Source organism: Dasypus novemcinctus, chromosome 12 (genome assembly GCF_030445035.2).
Source record: "Dasypus novemcinctus isolate mDasNov1 chromosome 12, mDasNov1.1.hap2, whole genome shotgun sequence".
Lineage (NCBI taxonomy): Eukaryota > Metazoa > Chordata > Mammalia > Cingulata > Dasypodidae > Dasypus > Dasypus novemcinctus.
The window spans coordinates 85,934,901-85,962,467 of NC_080684.1; the positions used below are offsets into that span (position 1 = coordinate 85,934,901).

At 39.8% G+C, this 27,567-nt stretch overlaps 1 protein-coding gene across 2 annotated transcripts in view; it reads right to left on the minus strand.

Moving 5' to 3' along the window:
• Positions 1–27,567, minus strand: part of GNPTAB (N-acetylglucosamine-1-phosphate transferase subunits alpha and beta) — an 86,526-nt gene that overhangs the window by 23,097 nt on the left and 35,862 nt on the right. For both annotated transcript variants that reach the window (XM_004446821.5, XM_023585891.2), the window contains exons 3-11: positions 26,480–26,599; positions 24,728–24,769; positions 22,524–22,729; positions 16,086–16,150; positions 15,696–15,830; positions 4,398–4,559; positions 3,370–3,549; positions 3,021–3,191; positions 855–978 (exon numbers count right to left, since the gene is read on the minus strand). In XM_004446821.5, the coding sequence (XP_004446878.2) occupies positions 855–978; positions 3,021–3,191; positions 3,370–3,549; positions 4,398–4,559; positions 15,696–15,830; positions 16,086–16,150; positions 22,524–22,729; positions 24,728–24,769; positions 26,480–26,599 (1,205 nt within the window). The remainder of the gene's footprint in view (positions 1–854; positions 979–3,020; positions 3,192–3,369; positions 3,550–4,397; positions 4,560–15,695; positions 15,831–16,085; positions 16,151–22,523; positions 22,730–24,727; positions 24,770–26,479; positions 26,600–27,567) is intronic.

Consider the following 27,567-nt stretch of genomic DNA (forward strand, 5'->3'; position numbering starts at 1 on the left):
AAAGGCAATAAATAAATGCAAAAAAAAAAAAAGTTACTATCAACAAGTCCAAATATAAGCACATGAGAAAGGGAAAAGAAATGCTGAGGAGATTCTTTTCATCTCCAGATATTCAATGGCCTGCCGCAATCTGCCACTGAAAGCCACTAGCCACTGGCTCCTAAGATAACCAGTCTTGCTCATGACCTTCCATAAATAGAGGTGGTCCAGATTTTCTATTTTAAATAATAAGAAAAGGCATTTTTAAGTGCAGGGCCAACTTGAGAAAACACGCTCAAAAATGGATGATATAAAAAACTGGGTCACATGGGAACACTCATTATCACTTCCAAAGAATCTATGGGTTGGGAAACGGACTTGGCCCAGTGGTTAGGGCGTCCGTCTACCACATGGGAGGTCTGCGCTTCAAACCCTGGGCCTCCTTGACCCATGTGGAGCTGGCCCATGCGCAGTGCTGATGCGCACAAGGAGTGCCCTGCCATGCAGGGGTGTCCCCGGCGTAGGGGAGCCCCAGGCGCAAGGAGTGCACCCGTAAGGAGAGCCGCCCAGCGCGAAAGAACGTGCAGCCTGCCCAGGAATGGCGCTGCCCACACTTCCCGTGCCGATGACGACAACAGAAGCGGACAAAGAAACAAGACGCAGCAAATAGACACAGAGAACAGACAACTGGGAGAGTGGGGAATTAAATAAATAAATCTTAAAAAAAAAAAAAAATCTATGGGTTACTGATCATTCCAATATATGAAGAATGTTTAATTGAGTCTACCATATATGATCAATGATGAATAAGAATGAAAAAATTCACTGAACATGAACAAGTTACACTGAACATGAACAAGTTAACACATTCTTACCAGAGCAATCACCACCATCCCAATCACAGGCCGAATTGTTGCAAGCCTTGTCACAATAGCCATCCTTAATCCAGGATCCCGGGCAACCCTCTGCACAGTTCGGCACAGGCCATGTTAAATAAACCTATGATAGAACAAAAGAGACAATAAAATGATTTCTGATACATTTTACTCTCAAATTACCATTCCTGGGATAAAAAAAAATTGGTAAAATTTTCCAAGGGCGATGATCTACATTCACCTGCATTTCTGGCTTGAACTCTGCCTATACCTGCAGTCGTTTCCTAAGTTCTGCTGTGTTCACAGTTCTTAATGAGCATATCTACTCTTTTTATTGCTCAGCTTAAATCTCAGCAAAGCAGAGCGGCTTTCTGAAATCCAGACATTTAGGGCATGCATACTTAAGAGAAATCTGAAAAGCAGGCTCAGCTTAGTTGGATCTTGGTTCTAAAGACAAGCTCTTTGCAGAGCTAAGGGCGCAGCAGGGGAGAGCTGAGCAAAGATCATTTTGAGGAAAGCAGACAAGAACTCAACTCATGGGTTAGTTTCTTAGAACATGGTCTTATAATCTATTTTGAAATAAAAATAATAAAATGTCAGACTTTAAGTACAAAAGCATGTCAAAGCAAGTGGGAAGTGTACCACTAGTCACCCCGAGCACATTTATGCATAAGTTCATCCTAAGGCTGAGAAAAGAAGCAGATGACCTCTCAATACCCTTTATCTCCAAGAGTAAGGTCCTGTGGTGAATTAATCAATACAGCCATTTAAAGCATTCAGAGTTGTGATCTCACCTGCTTTCAAAATGAGTATGGTACATGATTACTTTCTAATTTTATTTAAACACACACGCACACTTTAAAAGCCTCCACGTCTTTGCAAATTCCATCTATGTGGAATACGTCTTCCTCTAATGAACTCCAACTTGTTCTTCAAAATTCATTTCAATTCTAGTGTGAATTCTCCCCTAACCTTGTGTGATTTAAACTTCCTGGGCTCCCACTCCTTAGCCCCACAGGTATACCTCTGTCAGCCCTGACAATGTACAAAGTCACTAGTTGGTCTGTCTCTCCTGTTAAGCCACAACTCAAATTTGAAGTCACACAGTCTAGTACAGAGGAGGCAACTGAATAGGGAAATAGGAGAATAAACATACTGGAGTGGCATAAATGACAGAAAAAATAACTCTGGGCTACTAGCACTTAGAGAGTTCTACAAGTCATCACTTAGTCCTTCTAACTATGCTATGGTTGTATACATTTTTCCCCCTTTGTACAGATAGGAAACATGGGTACGAGAGGTTGTCACTTGCCCAGACCTGGGAAGTGGTAGAGCCAGGAGGCCTCTGTGTCTGTGCTATTACCTACTTTGCCACCCAGCCTCTCAAAGCCTGAGTGATACTGGCCGCTTTCAGTGAAATTTCATTCATCTCTTTAAATGCTAAATTGAGTTATTATACCTTTCTTCGTTGGCCATTTTCTGATATTCTAGCCACAATTTTGCATTTCTTTTTTTTTTTTTTAAGATTTATTTATTTATTTATTTAATTCCCCCCCCCCCTCCCCTGGTTGTCTGTTCTCTGTGTCTATTTGCTGCGTCTTGTTTCTTTGTCCAATTCTGTTGTCGTCAGCGGCATGGGAAGTGTGGGCGGCGCCAATCCTGGGCAGGCTGAACTTTCTTTCGCGCTGGGCGGCTCTCCTTACAGGGCGCACTCCTTGCACGTGGGGCTTCCCTACGCGGGGACACCCCTGCGTGGCATGGCACTCCTTGCGCGCATCAGCACTGTGCATGGGCCAGCTCTACACGGGTCAAGGAGGCCCAGGGTTTGAAGCACGGACCTCCCATGTGGTACATGGACGCCCTAACCACTGGGCCAAGTCCGTTTCCCAAGACAATTTTGCATTTCATAGTGATTCTGCTTCTCCTCCTGTGATGGCAGAAATGTAAAGAGTTGGAGAAGGAGAGTAGGTTCTGGATGTCTGAGATGGAGGGAAGCAACTTTCCTACTGCAACTTAGCTTACTAATTTTTAACTCTCCTGAACTTAGCACTCAAAAATGCTTGTTCTGATCAAATTTGAATATAGTTATAAATATACTGATACCATGATTTACCTTTTATAACTTCTAAGTGAGTTCCAAGCTAGAAATACTTCTTAGGTTCTCACCTTCTGACCTTTGGAGTGACTGTAAAAATCATCTGGCCAGACATCCTTCCCAAACATGACATCATCATTCAGGTAAATAAACTTCTGAGACAGCCCTTCAATGCGATGAATATGACTTTCAATAGCAGGTGAACTAAAGGTAGGCAAGTGGCTCAAATTCTGAAAAACATCCTTTTGACAGAAAAAAAAAAGAGTGAATGAAGAGAGATTTGGGTTTTGTTTTGTTTTGTTTTAGTTTTGTTTTTAGAAGGAAGGGAAGAGAAAAGAAGGGTTTAAAAAATGAATTTATGGATAGCCCAGTACCACATAAAAGAACAGAAAAGGAAACCCTATCTGTGAAGTCATGTACCTGGTGTGTTACTATCGTTACTCGAGGATTGTCAAGGTTTAGCCAGGATGGAATCTGCCCATTGGTGACAATGAAAATATTCCGAACCCATGGTGCATGCCTCTCAATAGATCGCAATGAGTATCTCAGCTCTTCGTTATCCTCAAAACGGCTGGCAGACACGTCCTCATCCTGCTTAGACTGAGAAAACATTTGGCGCCTTAAGATGTAAACACCTTAGAGTGGACTTAATGATATTCTATTCATGAACTATTGTGGTTAATAATCGAGAAAATGTGGCATTGGTATGGAAAAAGTGGCCATGGTGGCTGCTGGGTAAGGGGAATGGGAGGAAGAGATGAGATGTGGATGCGTTTTCAGGACTTAGAGTTGTCCTGAGTGGTGCTGCAGGGACAATTGCTGGACATTGTATGTCCTCCCATGGCCCACTGGATGGAACGTGGGAGGGTGTGGGCTATGGTGTGGACCACAGGCCATGGGGTGCAGCGATGCCCAGAGATGTACTCACCAGATGCAATGGATGTGTCATGATGATGGGGAAGAGTGTTACTGTGGGGGGAGCGGTGGGCTGGGGGCGGTGGGGGTGAATGGGGACCTCATATTTTTTGAATGTAATATTTTTAAAAAATGGAAAAAAAAAAAAAAAGATGTAAACACCCCTTACATCACACCTCCCCCTCACCCTTTCCTCTGCTCTATTTGCTCTCAGGGTGTTCTGGCAGAGTTTTACAGCTTGAGTCCTACTTTTAAATGTTACCAAAAATGCAGAAGACTCAGCATATATATATACACACACACATACACACACTTTAAAAACCACCTCAAAGACACTGCATTTCTTTACCGTGAGTTATTAATATTAATATTAATACTTGGATTAATTAATACTAAACCAAAGGCAGTTACCTGGAAATTAGAAAAGTTCCAATGAGCACACCTTTCTGTAAGTCCTTTTCCTTCTCAGTGACTTATGATCTTTAACATTCTAAACCCTCGATTCAGATTTTAAAAGAATCTGCATCACTCACCTGGCTGATGGCACTCAGATCCCATAATAAATAGGCAGGACTTATGGACAATTCCTTTCCATCAATGGTCATGTTCTTCTTAGTTTGTTTAGTCAGTTCTTGGAAATCCTTGGGGTTATTCAATTTCAGAAGCGCTACACTGGCCTCTGAATACAACTGCAACTGTGAGAAAACAAGAGGGTTACATGCATTAACATTGAGCCTTGAGGAAGGATCCCCTTTAATTTCCTGTTTTACCTTTAATCTTTTGAAAAATAAACACATTCCTCAAAAGAATGGAACAGACCAGGTATAAGAAAACAAAAAGGAGTGTGGGGGCTGTGGCAAACGGGAAATCTCACAGCTGCCAAGGGCTGTCAGGCCAGAATGCTTGACCCAGACTGACAGACCCCCCGAGGGGACAGAATCTCAAGACTCTTAATCCTTGATTTCCAACTCATGGCTAAAGTCATTTGTATTAGTCAGCCAAAGGGGTGCGGATACAAAATACCAGAAATTGGTTCGTTTTTATAAAGGGTATTTATTTGGGTTAGAAGCTTACAGATACCAGGCCATAAAGCATAAGTTACTTCCCTCACCAAAGTCTATTTTCATGTGTTGGAGCAAGATGGCTGCTGACCTCTGCAGGGTTCAGGCTTCCTGGGTTCTTCTTTTCCTCAGGCTTCTCTCTGGGTTCAGGGTTTCTCTCTTCCCAAGGCTTGCCTCTTCCTGGGCTCAGGGTTCTTTTTCCTGGGGCTTGCTTCTCTTTCCTCTGTAAGCTTACTTCCCGGGGCTCCAGCTTAAGGCTTCAGCATCAAACTCCAACATCAAAAACCCTCAACTCTGTCCTTTGCCACGCCTTTTACCTGTGAGTCCCCACCCCTTGGTAACACCCTAATGATGTGCCCAAAGCCCTAATCATAACTTAGTTACGCCCAGGTATAGATCAGATTAGAAACAAAAAGCAATATCTATTTTTGGAATTCATAACCATATCAAATTGCTACATCATTTATGGTTGGAAATTGATTTATGATAGAGTATTTGCTTGTTTTGTTTTGTTCCCTAGGCCCTGTTCATTAAGGAGAACCAATTTCATACATGCTATATGAGTTTAAAAAATGCTAAAGATACAACATATTACAGTTGAAATCAGCAAAGCTGAGCTGCCTTAACACACTTACGTTTTAACTTCATGTTTTAAATTGAGTGACATATTCACTTCAATTTCTACCACTTACTGGGTACATACTATGCACCAGGCACTGCCCTAAGTAGTTAGTAAGTACAAGAACTAGAGATTCAAATGCAGATTTATATGACCCCCAAACCTGGGCATGCTCATTCATTTATTTATTTGTTGATAACAGAGGGCTAGTTTGTCACAAGTGGTGAGATGGATGATAACTACTCTGTACCTACCCCCAGTTGGCAGACAAGTAAAGAGACAATTACCAATGCAGCTTGCTGGGTGCTATGACAGAGGCAGGCAGTGCACTAGCTGGGAGGGTGATCTGGGAGGACTTGCTGGAAGAAGGGCCAGCTGAGCTGAGCTCTAGAGTAAGAACCTAGCTATGCTAACACTGAGGGAAATGACTTCAGCAGCTGCATGATATTTGCAAAGATAAAGGCAAGAGAGGCCCCAGCATTTTTGGAACAGTAAATAGCTGAGGATATCTAAAAACAGGATTTAACCAAAGAAATTACAAAAATTGGTTGGAGAGCAAAGCAGAGGCCTGACCTTCAATGGGTCTTGGGTGCTACTTTTTAGTGACAGGTTCCCAGTCTATCACATAAAAGTCTATTAAATTACAAGTGAAATATTATGGATTTCCATTTTAAAATGAAGCAAAACAAAACACCCAATTCTGTTCCAATAAAGTAATGAGGATATTAAGGAAAAAAATTTAAATATAACCTTTCATGATGAATGTATATAACTGTGATTATACTAAAAGTCACTGAGTGTACACTGTGATGAATTGTATGGTTTATGAATATATCTCAATAAAACTGTTTAAGAAAGAAAGAAATAGCTGAAGAGACAGTTCAGTGAACTAGAGGATAAATGTGAGGAAAGTATCCCTCTTCTCTCTATAATGAAGAATGCAGGAAGTGGATTTGGCTCAATGGATAGAGCATCAGCCTACCACAGGGTTCAAACCCAGGGCCTCCTGAACCATGTGATGAGCTGGCCCAGGGCAGCACTGATGCGTACAAGGAGTGCCGTGCTATGCAGGGGTGTCCCCCGTGTAGGGGAGCCCCATGCACAAGGAGTGTGCCTGTACAGAGAGCCGCCCACTGTGAAAAAAGTGCAGCCTGCCCAGGGTGGCACTGCACACATAGAAAGATGATGCAGCAAGATGACACAACCAAGAGAGACACAGATTCCCGGTGCCACTGACAAGAATACAAGCAGGCACAGAAGAACACACAGGAAATGGACACAGAGAGCAGACAACTGGGGTGGTGGAGGGGGAAGGGGAGAGAGAGAGAAAAAAAAGAATGCATTATAGAGAGATGGAAAATATGAGATGGTAAGAGACGTTGACATTAAAAGACAAAGAGGGAAACGGATGTGGAAAATATGAGAAGGTAAGAGACGTTGATATTAAAAGACAAAGAGGGAACTGGATGTGGCCCAACTAATTGGTCTCCTGTCAATCATATAGAAGGTCCAGGGTTCGATGCCCAGAGCCTCCTGGTGAGGGCAAGCTGGCCCACACGGAGCGCCGGCCCACACAGGAATGTCGCCTTGTGTGAGTGCCAGCTGACGTGGAGAGCTGGTGCAGCAAGATGACACAACAAGAGATACAGAGGAGAGAAAATAAGAAGACACAGCAGAACAGGGAGTTGAGGTGGTGCAAGAGAGTGATCGCCCGCTCCCATTCTGGAAGATCCCAGGATCGGTTCCTGGAGCCATCTAATGAGAATACAAGCAGACACATAAGACCACACAGCAAATGGACACAGAGAGCAGACAACGGGGGAAACAGGGGTGGGGGTGGGGGGAGAAATAAATAAAATGAATCTTATTTTTTAAAAAAAGAGGACAGACAAAGCTGCAACATACACTTGTAACAAGGATTAACTTTTTTTGGGTCATAACTCCTTCTCAGAATCATGTTTTTAATAGCCAAAAAAAAAAAAATACATAAGATTACAAAAGGATAATTAAATTGAAATTATATATTTTTACATCAACCTAAATAAGGTATAAATTACAAAAAATATATATATAACCTTTTACCTCCTGATTCTTAAGGAAAACAAAGTTTAATTTACGAAGGAGGAAGTAGATGAAAAGGTTTTAGAAATTGTGAAGGGTATTTCAGAGTCCTAACAAAAGAAGTGGATATTCTTAGTATTATTTTAAAAATTGTATCTTTTGTCATTTCATAACTTATATTGGCCTTTTATTTTACGAAGAGGTGTCACTGAAACTATTCTTACACAAACAGCCCTTTCTAGGTGTGGTTTCTAATTATGAATGGAATAAAGATCAGGGAGAGTTTTCCTAAGATAACTATACAATAATTGGAAGAGAGATGAAAAGTAAGAAGTTTGAGGGAATACTTGTGTGTACAAGAAATTTTATGCTGCCATAATCAAGCAAACTGTTAGTAGTAAAAAAGATAGGGAAGTAGCCCCATGCTAACCACTAGGTGGCACCACCAATACAGGATATGTCACTTTTAAAACAACGCCAAACAATTACTCAATTATTTTTGCCAGAAGAGAGACCAGAGGTGGTGAGGAAGAGGGACTACAGTACATACTCAAGGCTAGAGTTCTTAGCTTGGGCAACTGTGGGCAACTGCCTCTATATATAGCTTCTACTTCAAATAAGTTTGTTTAAATTATAATTCTCTCAAAGAGAGAACAACCTCTGAACTCATCTCCTACAAACCCACATTTCTTTTTTCTTTCTTGGTTTCTTTATTACTCAGAGCTGTAGAAATAAACCTTTGGTAAGTTTAATCCACTGAGACTTAGATAATGTTACTGCGGCATTATCTAGAATAGCCTGACCAGTAGTAGGAGGCCAGGGAAGACAGAGAGAAAGAAAAAATGGTGGTCATGGACAGGACTTGGGTAAGTAATAACTGAGCAACAGATGACTACATCTGAGTCAGTGGAAAACAATATAGGTGATAGATCAGGAGTGGCAATCTTGCAGAAACCAAGGGAAAAAGAGTTTTAAGAAGAAAAATACTAATTCTGTGAAATACTAAAAATAGCAGGCATTAAAATTAAGGGACAAATTGTTCTGTAAACGTACAACTTCTCAAGTGTAAACTAAAAAATAAATCTATCTGTAAAAAAAAAGTTAAGGGACAAGAAACCACTGTGGTTTCATCACTACAGACCTTAGTGAGAGCTATTTCAGTGAAATGGAAATCAGATTTCAAGCTCTTTCTTCTTCTTCTTCTTCTTTTTTTTTTGGTACTAGGGGCCAGGGATTAAACCCTGTACCTTACACATGGGAAGCCAGTGCTCAACTACTGATTCACATTGGCTCCCCAAGGCCTTTATTCTTCACATTTAACAGCTAAACTTCTAGATACTGCATGTATAAATTGGAACCAAAATAATACTCTACATTTTGTATGCTGTACGAAATAAGTCAGTTGTATTGTACTCTTTCATGAATGTAAACTCAGAATTATACTGATGAAGTCATAACATATAAGGATTTAAAAAGCAGTATAAATAATTTTCATTTTTCAAGTCTAAAAGTGATCATTAACTATCAGGGCAAAATTAAGAGTATATAAATATAAAATTCATAGGAACACCTAAAGCTAAAAATACTGCTCATTGGAGGAGTGGATGTAGCTCAGACAGTTGGATGCCCACCTCGTACATGAGAGGTCCTGAGTTCAGTTCCCAGTGCCTCTTTTTTTTAATTAATTAATTTATTTAATTTCCCCCCCTCCCCTGGTTGTCTGTTCTTGGTGTCTATTTGCTGCGTCTTGTTTCTTTGTCCGCTTCTGTTGTTGTCAGCAGCACGGGAAGTGTGGGCAGCACCATTCCTGGGCAGGCTGCACTTTCTTTTCACGCTGGGCGACTTTCCTCACAGGCGCACTCCTTGTGCGTGGGGCTCCCCCACGCAGGGGACACCCTTGCATGGCACGGCACTCGTTGCGCGCATCAGCACTGCGCATGGCCAGCTCCACACGGGTCAAGGAGGCCCGGGGTTTGAACCGCGGACCTCCCATATGGTAGACGGACGCCCTAACCACTGGGCCAAAGTCCGTTTCCCCCCAGTGCCTCTTAAAGGAAGAAACAAACTCATGAGCAAAAAAAACAACATGCAAACAGACAAGGGAGACTTCCTGGGGGAGAAAATGCTGCTTATCACCAGACTATTCTAATTTTAAAAATTCTACTGTTTGCATTATAGTATCTTAAATTTTTAAAAAATGGTTTGGTAGTCAAGAGAATACAAGTAAGAATGAATGCATATTATTAAGTCAAATAAAAGTAAGGAGTTTACAGAACTCAGAAGAGAAGTGACCCTCTCTAGGCAGACAAATAGTCTCATTTTAAGGTAAACCTTAATTAAAAAGCACAATATCAAACTGGTAATTTTTAAAAGCCAAGAAGAAAGGCTATGCCAAGTTGTCTAAACAACACTTATCTGCAGCAGCTGTCTTTGGAACTTTTCCCCTCTCCTCTAACTCACACAAACCTTTCTTGTCTCTTTATGCCAATCCAACAACTTTGTACTACTTTCAACATCTCATTTTACACTATCTTGTTTTGCTAACAGAACACTTTATTATGTATATATTCTGCCTCCAATATGCGATTATAAAAAGATTTAGGTCAGGGTTCATGTCCTCTATTTCTTCTCCATGCCTTCTCTGCAACTACTATATGCTCTAAAACATACTGAAAAAATTAACAATAAAAAAGTTAAATCACAAAAAAATAAATTATGAATGAAAATGTCTAAAACCAAAGACTGATTTATAATGAGTTGAAAACAGACTAAAGAATAATCTGATTTCTCCAAAGGTGAAAATTCTGTGTCTACCATATATAAAATTTCTACTTTATAAAACAGATATAATTAGAGCATGATTAATCAGGTTATATAAGGAATCACCTCAAGGTATCTCAAAATTATACAGCCTCTAACAGGAAACATTAATTTATAAGACTATTAAAAAAACAACAACCCAGAAAACACTTTATGACTTCACAGCTATTGCAAATGAAATCTTTTTCAAATCTCACTTCACCTGGGGCAGGGGTGGGGATCAGTTTTGCTCTAAACAGAATAAAGACAAATTTATTGAATGTATACAACTTTGTATAAAGGCAGGTGCCAAAGAACTAAAGCGAAGCAATCAGACACTAACATAAATAATTGGACTCAAGAAAAAGTTTCCTTTTATATTCCAAGACAATGTATAGGGGGAACGTGCTTATTATAGTTACTGCCTTTCTTCTTCCTCATTCCTTCAACAAGCATTTTCACCCCATAAGTGCCAGGCAGCAAGGTACTCATGAAAGGCACAAAGGGGAACAGGGTGTGTCAAGTGTCACTCTCAAGTGGGCCCTGGTGGCTCTGGGGTCACAGGTCTTAGAAAAGGAGGAGGAAGTGGAAAAGGGCAGGCAGTGACATAGCTGTTCAGTTCCTGAACTCAACGACCCTTTCCTCCTACATGTCACCAAGCATCTCAAACAAACACAACCCAAACCAAGCTCTGGGTTTCCTTCCCACAACACTTGCTTCTCCCACTGAAGCTCTGCACATGGTTAATGCCATCACTACCCATCTTCACTCTAGTGAAAATGTCTACCTCCCCTTTCACTCTTCCTTCTCCTTCGTCCAACAGCTAGTAAGTCAGAGTTGGGCTGAATGTCTCTCTTGTTTCTGGAACCATTTCCATCATTTGCATCCCACTGCCAAGCATCTGTCGAAATCCTAATGTCTGGCTGGGCTAAGGTAGCAGCTGCTAAACTGGTTTTCCTGCCTCCAGCCTCCTTATCTAACCTTGGTCTACCTAACACACCTTCCCCTACCATGAGCTTTAGAAAGAGATCAGATCTTGCCCTCCTCCACCTCAGGACTCTCCCTGCCTCCCAGATAAAGACCTTTCTCAATCTGATTTCAGCCTATTTTCCCAATTTCTTTATCAGCAAAATCCAAGCCTATTCTCTGACTTCCAGGAACAGGTCCCTTGATTCCCTGAAAAGACCATTTACTTTCAAGCCTCCAGTCCTTTGCTCAGGATATTCCCTCTGACTTCCCACTCAGTTCTCAGCAAGGTCTTCCTTGTATACAATACACTGAAAGCCCAAGGGCTCTCATGGCACTCTGAAAAATTCCTTTGGAAAACACACATTATTTAAGTACTTTCATTCACTGGGCTGTCCCTAGAACAACCCCAGCACACAGTAGGCATTTAATAAATGCTTTGCTTACTGGGGGCGGTAGACTTGGCCCAGTGGTTAGGGCGTCTGTCTACCACATGGGAGGTCCGCGGTTCAAACCCCAGGCCTCCTTGACCCGTGTGGAGCTGGCCCTTGCGCAGCGCTGATGTGTGCAAGGAGTGCCGTGCCATGCAGGGGGTTCCCCGCGTAGGGCACGCAGGGAGTGCGCCCCGTAAGGAGAGCCGCCCAGCGTGAAAGAAAGTGCAGCCTGCCCAGGAATGGTGCCGCACACACTGAGAACTGACACAAGATGATGCAACAAAAAGAAACACAGATTCCCATGCTGCTGACAACAACAGAAGCGAACAAAGAAGACACAGCAAATAAACACAGAGAACAGACAACTGGGGTGGAGAGGGGAAGGGGAGAGAAATAAACAAATAAATAAATCTTTTTAAAAAAATAATAAATGCTTACGATCTAAATGGATTGGGAACCCAATTACATGAAACTTTCTTCTCAGAGTACTCATAGCAAACCAGAAAGTAGAGCCAAGAAAAGAAAGCCACTTAATGAACTTGACTCAAATGCTGATGTACTCCTCATTCTCATTTTCTCTTTGGCCTCAAAAAATTAGAAGCCCCAGCCCCCAAGTCAATTATAGGTATTGAAATCATGAAAACAAATGACAATAAATGTTATGGATAATGAGCTTGACCCTTCCTCGGAAGAGATGATGGCCTTCATAAAGACATGCCTGGGAATCCAAATAGATCTCCAACTGGTTGGATAGTGCAGGGGGGATTATCACATGCAGAACCTGTCTGTGCTCCTACCATGCTACCCAAAAATAGTTTGCTGAATGGTCAACCACTACTTGGGATTGGTATTCTTTGGCAGCATGTACCCATGTACCAGTAGATACACTGAAAGCCATCAGCACTGGTGAGGGACTGCAGCAGGCAAAGAGATCTGGGATAGTCAAAATTGAGTGGAGAATGGAGAAGTATAATAAACTTTCTTTCATTTAAAAATTTATTATAGTTGGAATTATATAAATAGAATCAAGAATGTCATTCTTTCTGGATAAAGAATTTGAGCTGCTAGTCAAAAAGTATAGATACACATGTGTTTTTAATTCTGGAACTATGGTGGCGGACTTGGCCAGTGGTTAGGGTGACTGCCTGCCACATGGGAGGTCCAAGGTTCAAACCCCGGGCCTCCTTGACCCGTGTGGAGCTGGCCCATGCGCAGTGCTGATGCGCGCAAGGAGTGCCCTGCCACGCAGGGGTGTCCCTGCGTAGGGGAGCCCCACACGCAAGGAGTGCACCCCGTAAGGAGAGCCGCCCAGCGTGAAAGAAAGTGCAGCCTGCCCAGGAATGGTGCCACACACACGGAGAGCTAACACAACAAGATGATGCAACAAAAAGACACAGATTCCCATGCTGCTGATAACAATAGAAGCAGACAAAAAAGAACATGCAGCAAATGGACACAGAGAACAGACAACTGGGGGGGAGGGAAGGGGAGTGAAATAAATAAAAATAAGTCTTAAAAAATAATAATAATTCTGGAACTAAAAGCCTGGAAGCCAAGAAGCCAAATAAATGCAGGCTGAAATGAATGCAAATAAAATGCAAATGATTTTATCTGTCCAAATCAGTACTGAAAATAACTAAGGGGAAGGAGGGATATGATATCTATTTTTAAAATAACTGTAGGTTAAGAACAAATTCATAGTCAATAATACAATTTTTTAAATGTTCTTTCATCAATTTTAACAAATATATTACACCAACACAAGGTATTAATAATAGAGTGGTATATGGGAACTCTGTATTTTCTGCATGATTTTTCTGTAAACCTACTTCTCTTAAAAAAACAACAACAGGATAACAAATTCAACCCTAATCTATATAAGCACGGTCAATTTTCAGGTACCATAACAAAAGCTATGGGGGAAAACATGAAAAAAAGAGAATAAGTATGAAAAAAAAATTCTTTTAAAAGAATAAGTATCACTCATATTACCATTATATTACTGTACAATGCATCTTAAAATACTGAAACACCTATGGGAAAAAACACAAGTTAAAGATAATTTGAGGGAAGCGGACTTGGCCCAATAGATGGGGCATCCGCCTACCATATGGGAGGTTCGTGGTTCAAACCCCGGGCCTCCTTGACCTGTGTGCAGCTGGCCCGTGCGCAGCGCTGATGCACTCAAGGAGTGACATGCCACCCAGGGGTGTCCGCTGCGTAGGGGAGCCCCATGCTCAAGGAGTGTGCCCCATAAGGAGAGCCGCCCAGCATGAAAGAAAGTGCAGCCTGCCCAAGAATGGCGCCACACGGACGGAGAGCTGACACAACAGGATGACACAACGAAAAGAAGCGCAGATTCCTGGTGCCGCTGATAAGGATAGAAGTGGTCACAGAAGAACACACAGCGAATGGCCACAGAGAGCAGACAACTGGGGGGGAAGGGGGGACGACTAAGGAAGAGAGAAATTAATAAATAAATCTTAAAAAAAAAAAAAGGATAACTTGGGGCAGAGAGGTATATAAAAAATATGATCAAGATATAAACTAAATAAGAACTCCCCAATCACTGCTCTCCATCCCACTCTTTCATACCTCTAATTATTAAATAATATACAACAGAAGAAGGAAGAATCAGGTAAGGCTTAAAAATAAACACAATTGGTTGGGTTTCAAATAAGTTAAGTGGTAGACTTAAAGTGCATTTCTTTGTAGAATCAATACCAGAGCCTAAGAGATTCTGAACCAAGAACTTTATGCCTTCTACTCTAAGAGAAAAGAGAGTCATATCTTATGACCTGGAAATTTCTGACAAAAAAAAAAAGCCATCTTGACATAATGTCAAATAGAAAGCACATTCACATGAATTGGGCCATAAGTCAATCAGGCAAATGGCTCTGAAAACAATAAATGTTAAGGAAAAAGCAGGTCACAGGTCAGTCTCCAAGGTCAACAGTGACAAATGGCATTGATGGTCAAGCTTGGAGAATTTATTTATTTTTTTAAAGATTTGTTTATTTAATTCCCTCCCCCCTCCCCCGTTGTCTGTTCTCTGTGTCTATTTGCTGCGTCTTGTTTCTTTGTCCGCTTCTGTTGTTGTCAGCGGCACGGGAAGTGTGGGCGGCGCCATTCCTGGGCAGGCTGCATTTTCTTTCGCACTGGGCGGCTCTCCTTACCGGGTCACTCCTAGCGCGTGGGGCTCTCCTACGCAGGGGACAGCCCTGCATGGTAGGGCACTCCTTGCGCGCATCAGCACTGCACATGGGCCAGCTCCACACGGGTCAAGGAGGCCCAGGGTTTGAACCGCGGACCTCTCATGTGGTAGACGGACACCCTAACCACTGGGCCAAGTCCGTTTCCCTTGCTTGGAGAGTTTAACAGCATGCATTTTGAATACGTTTAAAGCCTCAACTAGCTATTAATGAATAAGGGTGTCACATCAAACTTTCCAAATATCTGCAGCATAGTCCCTTTTGAAGTAAATAGGCATGTTGGAATATGCTATCCTTACTACGTATATGATTTCCCTCACCTCCTTCTTCCATGCTTTTACGTCCTTACACTGTAAGTCCTAAAAGGGTTTTTGTTTTTTTCACTTCTGTATGTCCAGCAGCTATAACAGCACCTGACACATAGTATGAGCTCATTTGTTAAACAAATAAATCCTGCTTCTATTGGAGAAACCAGAAAACCACCTCTCAGAATTTTGCCCAAAATAAGAGTAAATAAGTTCGAGTGAGGACCTCCATAAATAAAGAACTGCCTATACAACAACATATTATAGCAGAATAGAAACTCTCTTTGATTATGAGTGTTGGCTATACTTTGAACAAAATGAGAGACATTAAATGAGACATGTCATAATGATTGCTTTATTTTCTATGCTCTTACCAATTTTATTTTAGAAGAAAGATTTTCTGGTAATTTTGCTTTCAGTTGATTTGTTTCCTTGAATGTTGGTGGAAATCCACTCAGAAAAGCTAGATCTTGCATTAGCACTAACCCAGGTACTTCTTTATCTGTTGTCTAAAATAAAAGAAGGGAAAGAAAACACAATTCACTATTTGCATCATATGGCCGATAAAACAAGTAAAGAAATAAAGAGCTATTGCATTATTATAAGCTTTAAAGTAAGAATGTTACTCAGTACTCATTAATATCACTAAGCTAACCGTAAAAAAAAAAAACATTAAAAAGCCTCTCAAAGTAAACGAGCTTTACTACCAACATTTTTATTTTAATCTCTTGAAAAAAAATACAATTAAATTTAAAATAACATACCAAATAGCCTCTCCAAACTGTCTGTTTGTTGTATCCTTTAAATATTCCAGCATGGGCATCTTCAACTACAATAACAATAAAATAAATAATACACATGTTTAATGAATACTTAACTATGATGTCTGGCAGGACATTGGGCAAAGCATTTTGAGATATTAAAGTAATATAATGCATGATCTCAAAAACAGGTAGTGGGAGAAGACAAAATTAACACATTCAAAAAAAGGGAAATTATGTAAATCAGTGTATAATTAAATGTTAAATTTTATAATACCAAAGGAGAGAAGAGAATGTAGGCAGCAGAAATGTGGAATGCTTCACGGAAGCAGAAGCATTTCAGCTGGATCACAGGGAGCAGAGGTGGCTTAAGCTATTAAGCATCTCCCTCCCACATGCCAGGCCCCAGGTTCAGTTCCTGGTGCCTCCTAAAAAGAAGACTAGCAGCCAGTGAGCGGAAATGAGTGGTAAGGGTGGGGGAGAGAAAGAAATAAAATAAATCTTAAAAAGATAAATTAATTAATTAAATTAAATGAGCCGGATCACAGTTTCCATCAATGATGGAAATTTAAGGTAAAGGCTCAAACATGGACAAGTCTGAGATGAGAAAATTTTAAAAGAATGATTTAACTAGGGCGAAACATTTGCGAGTAGTGATTAAAAAAAGGTAGCCCGGCAAAGGGACCCTGGAAAGCCAGGCAGAGGACTTAAGTTAGCAGGGTGCCACTGTAGATTGTATAGTTCCTTCAAAGTCACAATGACAATGGTGTCCTAGGATTCATAAGGTAATGTGGAATACAGCAGATGAGATGAGGGAAGAGTGGGGACATGCAGCCCATTTTGGAGAGAGTTCTAAAGTGATGGGGACAAGCGAGATCACCAAACTTGCTGACATTCAGGAATTGTGGGAAATAGAAGACAGGTCAGAAGGTTGCAGGTTTGATCTTCAAAATGGGCAAAGAGGACAGATTCTGCAAATTACAGTCTGGCAACATGGACGTCAATCCTGGGCACAAGTCTCAAATGTTTCATAAAATTATAGTTGGTAAGCATCGTAGAAAAGAAAGTCTTTGCAATATAGTGTTTAATTTAAGTAAAAGCACTAAGCATTCAGACTATGAGTTCATTGCAAATAATTTATTAGATACACCTCTCTCTCTTTTTTCTTTTGCTATGGTAGGTCTAGACTAGTAGATCAGAGAAAATGTAATAGATATGGTATATGTATTTATATGTGATCTCAGCAAGGAAGCTAACAAACTCTCATGTCATCATATACCATGTTATGGATATAACAGAGACACATGGGCTGGAAGTTCAGATAGGTAAATTATAATTTAACCAATTCAGCCTGGAGAGTGTTGAATTATGAAGACAAAATCAACCTAGAGGGAGATTTTTGAGGTCTGCCATAGGTTCTGTCTTGTTGAAACCTCCTAATCAAAGATTTGGAACCTACAGAAGGCATGCTGATGAAATTTTTAGATTTACACAAAGCTGAACAGAGAAGCTATTACCCTGTATAACAGACTAAGAATTCCCTCAATTTTTGACTATTTGGATGAGTCAAATCTAGCAATATAAAATCTAGAAGAAAAAAAAAAATCTTAAAGGTAAGATCTTTAACTTGTCACCAAAACCAATTACATAAGCATAAAAATTAAAAGAGGTGTCTGAAAGAAATCAGACACAAAGTACTACATTGTATATGATTCCATTTATATAAAATGTAAATATAAATCAATTTATAAAGATAAAATTAGATTAATAGTTATGTAGGGCTGGGGAAGGACTGCTAAAAGGTGTGGAGTTTTTCTTTTTGGAGTAATGAAATTGTTCTAAAATTTTTAGTGGTGATGAAAACACAACATTGTGATTATTCTAAAAGCCAAATATTATACACTTTGGATTAAATAAATTATTTTTTAAAAAAGAAATTTAAAAAAGAGGTTTAGCACATATAAATTTTAAAAAATGACAGAGTTTTAGTTGACACTGAATTCAGTATGAGTTAACCACATGCTGTGGCCATACTGTATGTGCATGGTATTCTTGTGTTTTTGAGCAGAATCAAAGTACTAAGAACAAAAATGCTAAAAGTTGTGATCTTCCCCTACATTCAAAATCCAACCACTTCTCAGCACCTTCACGGCATCACCCTGGTCTAAGCCACCTTTCCTCTTACCTGAATCATGACAACTTGTACCTTCATAGTTATCCCAATCCTTTTAGAACTAAATCAGGTCTCTACTCAAAATCCTCCAATGACTCCTCATCTTGCTCCAACGTAAAGCCAAAGTCCTGGTCATGGCTACCATGGTTACTCTTCTGGGCTCATCTCTGCCACCCTCTTTCTTGCTTACTCTCTTCTAGTCATTCTGGCCTCCTTGCCCACATTTGTACCTGCCTCAGAGTCTTTGCACTGACTGCTCCACCTATAGGGATCACTTTCTTCAGATATTCATTTCCATAGCTCCCTCATCTTCTTCAAATTTTCTCCTCAAAAATCACCTGCTCAGTGAAGCCTGCCCTTACCATTCTATCTAGAATTGCACCTCCATCTCACTGACATTTCCTCTTCTGTTTCCCTTGCTCAATTTCTCTCCACAGCACTTATCTACAAACTATGTAATTTACTTGTCTCTGGTGTTTGTTGTCTGTGTCCCTTGACAAAGATGTAAATTCCATAAGTCAGAGGTTTTTGTCTATCTATTCACTGCTGTATCTTCAGTACTGAAACCTGGCACATAGTAGGTACTTAACAAACACTTGTTAAATGACAGTCCTGCTCTACCTGCAGACTGAACCACGCTGAAATGGAATGTTCACTTCCAGGTGAAACACTTTAAAAGTAACAGAAACTAAAGTTCTCATTCTGAGAACAATAAACCAGGATGCTGGTGAGCTAAGTGGACAAGAATAAAAAGAAACAGCACATGGGGGAGACCCCAGGAGGTACAACTTGAACTACCGTGAGAAAGTTATAAGGAAGTAGCTTTAGTTCCTTCTAAAAGTCAGTGTAGTCAAAATGAATTTCCTCAGGAGAAAACTCATTTTCTATAAATCAAAGGGATACGCTTCAACAGAAAAACTACTTTGTGGGGATGTTCCTGAGAAGAACTATGCTGGGCTGCAGGGTTGGACTGCTAATTGCTGAAGCACCATCCAGTCATTAAAATTTATGATGTAAGAAAAGTGGCAGTACAATTAAATGAGGTAGAAAGGACACATTTCAAAAGAAAAAACAAAACAAAACAACAGATTGCAACAATTACCTGGATAGAGGTTAAATGAGATAAATGAAGCGTGAAATATGATTACATGTTTTTCTGCTACTGCCTGTTTTTATTTGGCCCCAAGCAAAGAACAGTGTTTACAGTTTTAAATGGTTTAATTTTAAGTGGTTATATAAGCACTTAAGTAATGTCCACCATTTTGCCTCTTGGCCCACAAACCTAAAATGTATACACTATATGGTCATTTAAGAAAGAGTCTCCCAGTTCCTGATCTAGACAATTAAGGATGATAGAGTGAATTTGTAACCCACAAGAAATTTAAACCTTATGAGGCTTTTTTCTTTTTTGTTCTCTACTGTTTCTCTTGTCCTGGGAACAACAACCACCTCAGAGCAATGGCTCAACAGTTGAATGAATGAATTTAATAAATTAAGGAAAGTCAAAGAGAAACCCCAGTGGAATCCAAAAAGAGTGTTTTAGAAAACTGTAGTTTAATGCAGATTTTATGTCAAAATTGACAAACTTTTTTTCTGCTTCTCAGTCTCCCCTTAAAATTTTTTTTATCTTTTATTATCTTTTTTTAAAAAAGATATATATAGATCACACAAAACTGACAATCTTTTAAGCCTTTACTATGCTATGAAAGTAGTAGAGGAAAACCTAAGATTCTCTCTATCAAAGTTATAACTAAACTATAATTGTTACATAAGGCCATTCCTTTTTTTTTTCCTGGAGAAATGTCATCATGGTACCTTATTTTAAGGAACCCCTAATTTAAAAAAAACAACTATATTTAGTCAAATAAATTCGATAGTTTGTCAAAGATTACTCCTTTATGGAACAATTTCCCTAATATATTAAAAATACAAATTATGTTAGAAAAACATAAGCGTTTTATATGTATATGTGTGTATATATATATATACACACACACACAAAATAGTTCAGGAACAGATCTATAGTATGAAGGGGGAAATAACTGTACGTGGAAAGGTTACAATTTCCTTTTAAATGACCTTCTCAAGTACCAGGGAGTAAAGACTATGTTAAGACATTTTCAGGACATTAAATGGAGAATAAGGTTTCTGCTCAATAAAGAAATTACATGAGGACACCATAAATTGTTGTACTATCAAAAACTAAGTTATGAGTTAGGTTACAAATAGTATAGGAATATAGAAAAGTAAAAATAAAATTAAGATCACTGTGGATGTGCTAGTTCAGTCTTCAGTCTTCATGAAGAAGACAGAAATTGAGATGAGCCTGGGAAGACTAGGAGTCAGTGGGGAAAGGGGGAGGAATGGGAGATCCAGTGAGAGACAAAAGCATAAGTGAAGGCCCAGCACTGTCTACATGTGAAGACACCAGTAGCTTTGAGGAGATGGGAGGGTGGGCGGGGATGTAAAGATCAACCAGCAAAACCAAGGCCATTAAAGCTGAATTCCGAAAACGGGAAAGAGTATCTATCTAATATACTAGTATATTATTCTCTTTAGAAAGGGAGAATACCGATAAAATCAGAGTTTTCAGATTTATGTTAGACTGGAGAAGAACTTTATAGGCAGAAGGAGCAGTGAGGAGCTTATTATTGGAACTTGTATGAGGGAATTCAACTGGTGAAGAGGAAATGAGTAAGAGAGACAAGAAGCTAAGAATCGTTTGCAAAAACAAAAGCAAGTGATGATAGGATTAGATTATTTTTAGTTCTACAATTGAAAAATTAGAATGGAACAAAGACAGGTCTAATGATTTAAGCCGGGGGAGAAGTTAAGGTATTGACAAACTGTGAAACTGAGAAAAGGACTTAGTGTTGTAAAAGGAACACAACTATTTTCATTTTATACAACTAAAAGACTTAGAGGCCCCAGGTGTAGAGACATTCAACATAGAGATGAATGAATGAGACTCAGAAGCTAGAGCAGCAGAAGCAGCAGGTATGGGCAGCTGAGCAGCCAAGAGAGAAGATGAAATCTCTAATGGGGTGGGTGCAGTTCTGCCAAGAATTACAATATTAGGGAAGTGGATTTGGCCCAACAGATAGGGCTTCCGCCTACCACATGAGAAGTCCAAGGTTCAAACTCAGGGCCTCCTGACCTGTGTGTTGAGCTGGCCCATGCGCAGTGCTGATGCGCGTAAGGAGTGCTGTGCCAACGCAGGGGTGTCCCCCATATAGGGGAGCCCCACGCACAAGGAGCACCCCATAAGGAGAGCCGCCCAGTGCGAAAAAAAGTGCAGCTTGTCTAGGAATGGTGCCATTCACACGGAGAGCTGACGCAGCAAGATGGCGCAATGAAACGAGACACAGACTCCAGGTGCCGCTGACAAGAATACAACCAATCCAATGTCCACATAGAAGAGGTGGCATTGGATTGGGAAAAGTGGACATGGTGGACGATGGGTATGGGGAAAGGCAGGAAGAGATGAGAGGTGGAGGCATCTTTGGGACATGGAGCTGCCCTGGATGGTGCCTCAGAGGTAATCACCGGACATTGTAAATCCTCACAGGGCCCACTGGATGGAATGGAGGAGAGTATGGGCCATGATGTGGACCATTGTCTATGAGGTGCAGAGGTGCCCAAAGATGTAATTACCAAATCCAATGGATGTGTCATGATGATGGGAACGAGTGTTGTTGGGGGGGGAGAGGGGGAGTGGGGGGGTGGGGTTGAATGGGACCTCACATATATATATATTTTTAATGTAATATTATTACAAAGTCAATAAAAAAAAAAAAAGAATACAAGCAGACACAGAAGAACACACAGCAAATGGACAGAGAGCAGGCAACTGGGGGGGCAGAGAAGGGGAAGGGGAAAAAAAAGAATTACAATATTAATTCCATTATCTAGCCAAATCAACTGTACACTTGGATATAAAGTGTAAAGCTTTAGGTAACTGCCATTTAAAGTGCAGAAAACAACATTTCAGAGGAGATAAATGGCAGAAAAAATAAGTCTCCAGAATAACTCAGAGCCAGATTTAAGGTTCTCTCCCGAGCACAGAAAGATTTGTGTATTACAGAGTCAAATATATGCATTCTCTTTATGAGAAGAGGGCAGCTCTTTTGCTTCTCTCTATACATTTTTAGTTTATTAGCTTCACTGGCAGTTCTTTAAAGTTAAATAATTTCTGTTCCATTCAGAATTTTGTAATTCAAACATCCAATGATAATGTGATTTCAAAATATCAATAAAAACGATCTTACCATCCTTAGCACTGTCGAAAACGACAACTGAGACATTAGTAGAAGGGTTTTTTGGTTTTGCAACATTGAATATGTCACTGGCAGAATGAAAAGAAGGATAAAGAGATGGCAGGTCCTTTAGTGTGATGTTGGTCGATAGGGCTGGGTCCAGGACAAGCATTGGCACCTTAATGCAGTGTGTCAGCAAACATTCTAGCTGCTTCTCACTAGAAAGAAATGTCAACAGGCTTACAACCACATTCTCGACAATTCAATCAACACTGAAAAGCTGTTGGTGCTTCCAAACTTTCCAGAGTTTTTCCTGTATCCTATACCTAAAAAGTTATAATAAACAGGGAATTGCATCCCAAGAACATAAAAGCTTAAGTTAGAAAGTATGATAAAAAATTAATAAGCAATGGCATTTCTAAAGATGGAGCTTCCAGTCATCTATGTCTCTATTAATAAAATAAAATTGCCAACAAAACATACTAACTCAAAGGTACACAATTAAGTTCTTCATTACCATCACTTTTAATATTGTTCCTAATTCCAGTGAATCCCATTATCATGCAGATTATGGAGTATAAAAATTCAGGTTAACAGTGTCATTTACAAGATAATTTACTAATTTCATTTAAAATACAATTAAATACATTGGACTTGAAATTACACAGAAACAAACAAAAGCAAACATAAAGCAAATGTGACAATGTGCCATACAAATTTACATGAGATACTTCTATATAAATATAAGAAATAGCAATAAACAAACTGACAAAGAACATGGCTAGATAACTCACAAAACAAGAACTACAAATAAACATACATAAAATCATTCAACTTTAGTAATAAACAAAGAAATGCAGATTAAAACAATGAGGTATTACCTTTTATTTACTAAATCAGCACGCTCAAAAAAATGTTATTGTAGGTACAATAAACCTATTGCTCCCAAATACTGCTGGTATCATTCCAAGTTAGTAAAACCATTTGGGAAAGCAATCTGGTAATACCCAGGCCCACAAAGACATAGCTCTGACTCTATAATCTTACTTCCAGGTATCTAGTCCAAGTGGAAGGAATAAAACAAAACAAGAAAACAAAGAAGCACCCACAAACAGAAAATGCCACAGACCCAAATATAAATATATTATTTCCAATAATAAAAATATGTAAATGTCAAATATTTAATAAATTGTAATATAGTCACCTTATGGAATATTATGCATCTATTAAAAATGAGAAAAGAAAAATATGGAATATGGAAAGTATAACCCAACATGGAAATATATACGGTAATGTAAAGTGAAAAGTAGGATCCAGAATTGTGTATATCACTAAAAAAATGCATGAAAAGGGAATAAAAATGACAATAGTTATTATATTAAGGTAGTAGAGTTATGTGAAGTGTTTTCTTTTCACTTTCCCCTCAATCTTTCTGTAATGTTGCATTATTAATTTTAATTAAATCATTTAAAAATAATGGTATTGTTTTATAAATAAAGCTACTCAGTTAATATAAAGGGATGATTCAGAAGGCAATTTTGAATTTTGAAATTCCTCAGGATCATCTCTATAAAGAACTGTGGTTTGGTTTGGTTTCTCCTTTTTTTAAAGTCTAATGGTTAAATGAGGAAGTAGCAATTAATAGAGATTTCTACTTGGCAGTGAGACAGTCTGGTTTTAAGAACCTACCAGGGTTGAATATGACTCAAATCAAGATATATATATATATAATTCTTGTCATTGAACTAAATCCCCTTCCTGGGTCCTTAAATGTAAGATATTAAACTGTGACAGCTTTTAAAGATAAAGAGCTATATATTGAACACATAATTAAGTGTGGATATAAATTCTGTATATCAAAACACTGGGTATAAGGTAGAGTTTAAGTGGAGTAAAAGAACAGAGCACCAAGAAAGATTAATAGGAGCTCTTTAGAGAAGAAAAACCTTGATACCCAAACCCTTCCAAAAATGCTAAAACTCTTTTTAGCTAGAACCTGAATAACTAGAGTCTTCAATCAGCCATGCCTCCCCTAATGCAAAATTCTATCTGTAATGCTTGCATTTAATTTGGGAGTCAAAAACTGGCAGAAGGGTCAAATATGAGCAACAGAGTAAATACAAAATACTCTGTACCTAACAAAAACAAGTAATAATTTGGAAATTCCATTTCAACCCTTCAATTTGTATTCATAAGAGGAAAATCAAAATGCATACCTTTTCTTAGTTGGTTCCGTTGTGTTCTTCCCAAGGATTTCTCTAATGAAAAGCAAAAATAGTTCATTTACTATGTGTAGGCAAGTGCTTGCCTTAAATATGAATAAGAGGTGGCTTACAATATTGATTTTCTTGGTTACTCCACTCAAACTAACATATTGGTAGGAGGTACTATAATGCAGATCATTTTTAAAATGCATATTTTGATGAAATATTACCAACCACATTGTAGTTCCCACAGTAACCAAGGCAGTTTACCTAAAATAAAGGCTTTTATGCATCTCTGACAGATCTGGAGCAGTTAATGTCTTTTGCTAAGGTTTCCACTACAGATTCAAGAAAAAGAAGGTCCTCGCAGTTTCTGTCTGTCTGGTTGTGGCAGCGAAGATTGAATGGGGGAATATAGGAAATTCAAAAACCATGAGGAAAGGGAAATAATCTTTGTAACTCAGAAATAAACTTGTAAACAGCAAATGCCCTTTTTACTCCAAAAATAAAAATAAAAAATAAAGATAAGGAATTTTTACATTTTCCTAGGAAAACGTGTTACCAAGCTGTCAAAGTCATTTTCATACACTGGGAAGCTCGTATAGCCTCTAACAAAGAAGTGGAGATAATTTGTGGCAGAATATTGTGGCCAATGACCTACAACTGGGGTGTACCCATAACATTTATAAAGGGTTAGATGGGGACATTCTCAGCAAATACTTCTGAAGAATCAAGAGGGGAAGTTCATCAGCCAGGCCACTAGCTCTAATGGGTCTCCACAGGCCCCATTCTGTCTTCCCTAGATAAAGTAAATTAAATGAACAAGATGACATAGTTTAAAAAAATACTCAAATTTCTAATTTCATGCTATACTATTTGATACTAAAAGGAGAAAAGAGAATATACTTTTCCACTGCCCTTTCAAATGAGAAAAAAAATTTAAGTGTAGGTTTATTTTTCAAGTGAATAACTTTGTCTTACTGGGAAACTATTTTGAATGAGAATTTATTTCATGAAGATATTACCTCGGACTGAGACTCAGTGAGCAGGATGCACAGGACTCCTCCAGGAGGACCCCCTCCCTACCTTTAGGCCCCTCGGAGACCATCACTCAAGCACCAGATTCATAAGACAGCTCTCAAACAAAGGTGAACATGGCAAAAGAGGCCAAGAACTCCTGAGGCTCCAAGAAACCAGCATTGGATGATGGCCAAAATCTCAGAATGGCATGAATTTGAGATAGAATTTTGTTTGATCATCATCTCATCCTTCTCAAATGTACTGTTCCTCGTACAGGTAGGACTTTTTGCATTTTGTTTTTTAAAAGTCAGTTTTGGTGGCGGACTTGGCCCAGTGGTTAGGGCGTCCGTCTACCATATGGGAGGTCCATGGTTCAAACTCCGGGTCTACTTGACCCGTGTGGAAGCTGGCCCATGCGCAGTGCTGATGCGCGCAAGGAGTCCCTTGCCACGCAGGGGTGTCCCCCGCATAGGGGAGCCCCATGCGCAAGGAATGCACCCCATAAGGAGAGCCACCCAGCACAAAAGAAAGTGCAGCCTGCTCAGGAATGGTGCCACACACATGGAGAACTGACACAACAAGATGACGCAACAAAAAGAAACACAGATTCTCCTGCCACTGACAACAACAGCAGCAGACAAAGACGACGCAGCAAATAGACACAGAGAACAGACAACCAGGGTGGGGGGGGAAGGGGAGAGAAATAAATAAATAAATCTTTAAAAAAAAAAAAGTCAGTTTTACCTCATGGCTTTCTGTTCCTCCTCCATTTGGTCTCTGACCTGCTGCAGTTCCTTGAGTAGTTCAAGGTCTGTGCCGTTCACCCAGGTGTAGACCACATCGATGGGCATGGGAAGACAGAGCCTAGGATAAACCCACAAGTCCTCCAGCTTAAATGCATTTTTCCAATTCATTTGGGAATAAGGATATCCCACAGTGCATAAATTTAGAAGTTATAAAAAATCAATGAAAAGGTAATCCAACCATGGTGTATATCTCAGAACTGTTTTCAAACTGGAACCAGGAAGGGGGCAGTGAGGTTGAAGGGCAGCTAATATTCATTGAGTATCTTCTCTGTGCTATGTATCTATGCCTCTGTAAGGAGGTTGATGTCACCCCCTACTTAAAGATTGGTGGGGTGGGGGTGGAGGTATGGTGTTAGAAGCTCGGTTAGATTAAATAAACTATGTGGTCTCATACTTTATAGACCAACATTGAAAAGAAATACAGGGAAACGGGACTTGGCCCAGTGGTTAGGGCGTCCGTCTACCACATGGGAGGTCCACGGTTCAAACCCCGGGCCTCCTTGACCCGTATGGAGCTGGCCCATGTGCAGTGCTGATGCGCCCAAGGAGTGCCCTGCCATGCAGGGCTGTCCCCTGCGTAGGGGAGCCCCACGTGCAAGGAGTGTGCCCCATAAGGAGAGCCGCCCAGCGCCGAAAGAAAGTACAGCCTGCCCAGGAATGGCGCCGCCCACACTTCCTGTGCCGCTGACGACAACAGAAGCAGACAAAGAAACAAGACGCAGCAAAAAGGTACAGAGAACAGACAACCGGGGGAGGGGGGGAATTAAATAAATAATAAATAAATCTTAAAAAAAAAAAAAAAAGAAAGAAAAGAAATATAGAAGTTTAAAGAATAAAGTTATCAAAAGAAAGAAGTTATCAGAACAGCCCACAATGAAGACCTTGCCCCATATAATACTGTAGCCTTCTCATGCCCTGCTGTCCCCAATCTGCCTTGGCCTGCTACTTTTTTTTTCCATAGTACTTATCACCTTTCTAACAGATAACTCTGATACACCTGTCTAGAATGTTTCTTTCATGCCTCCT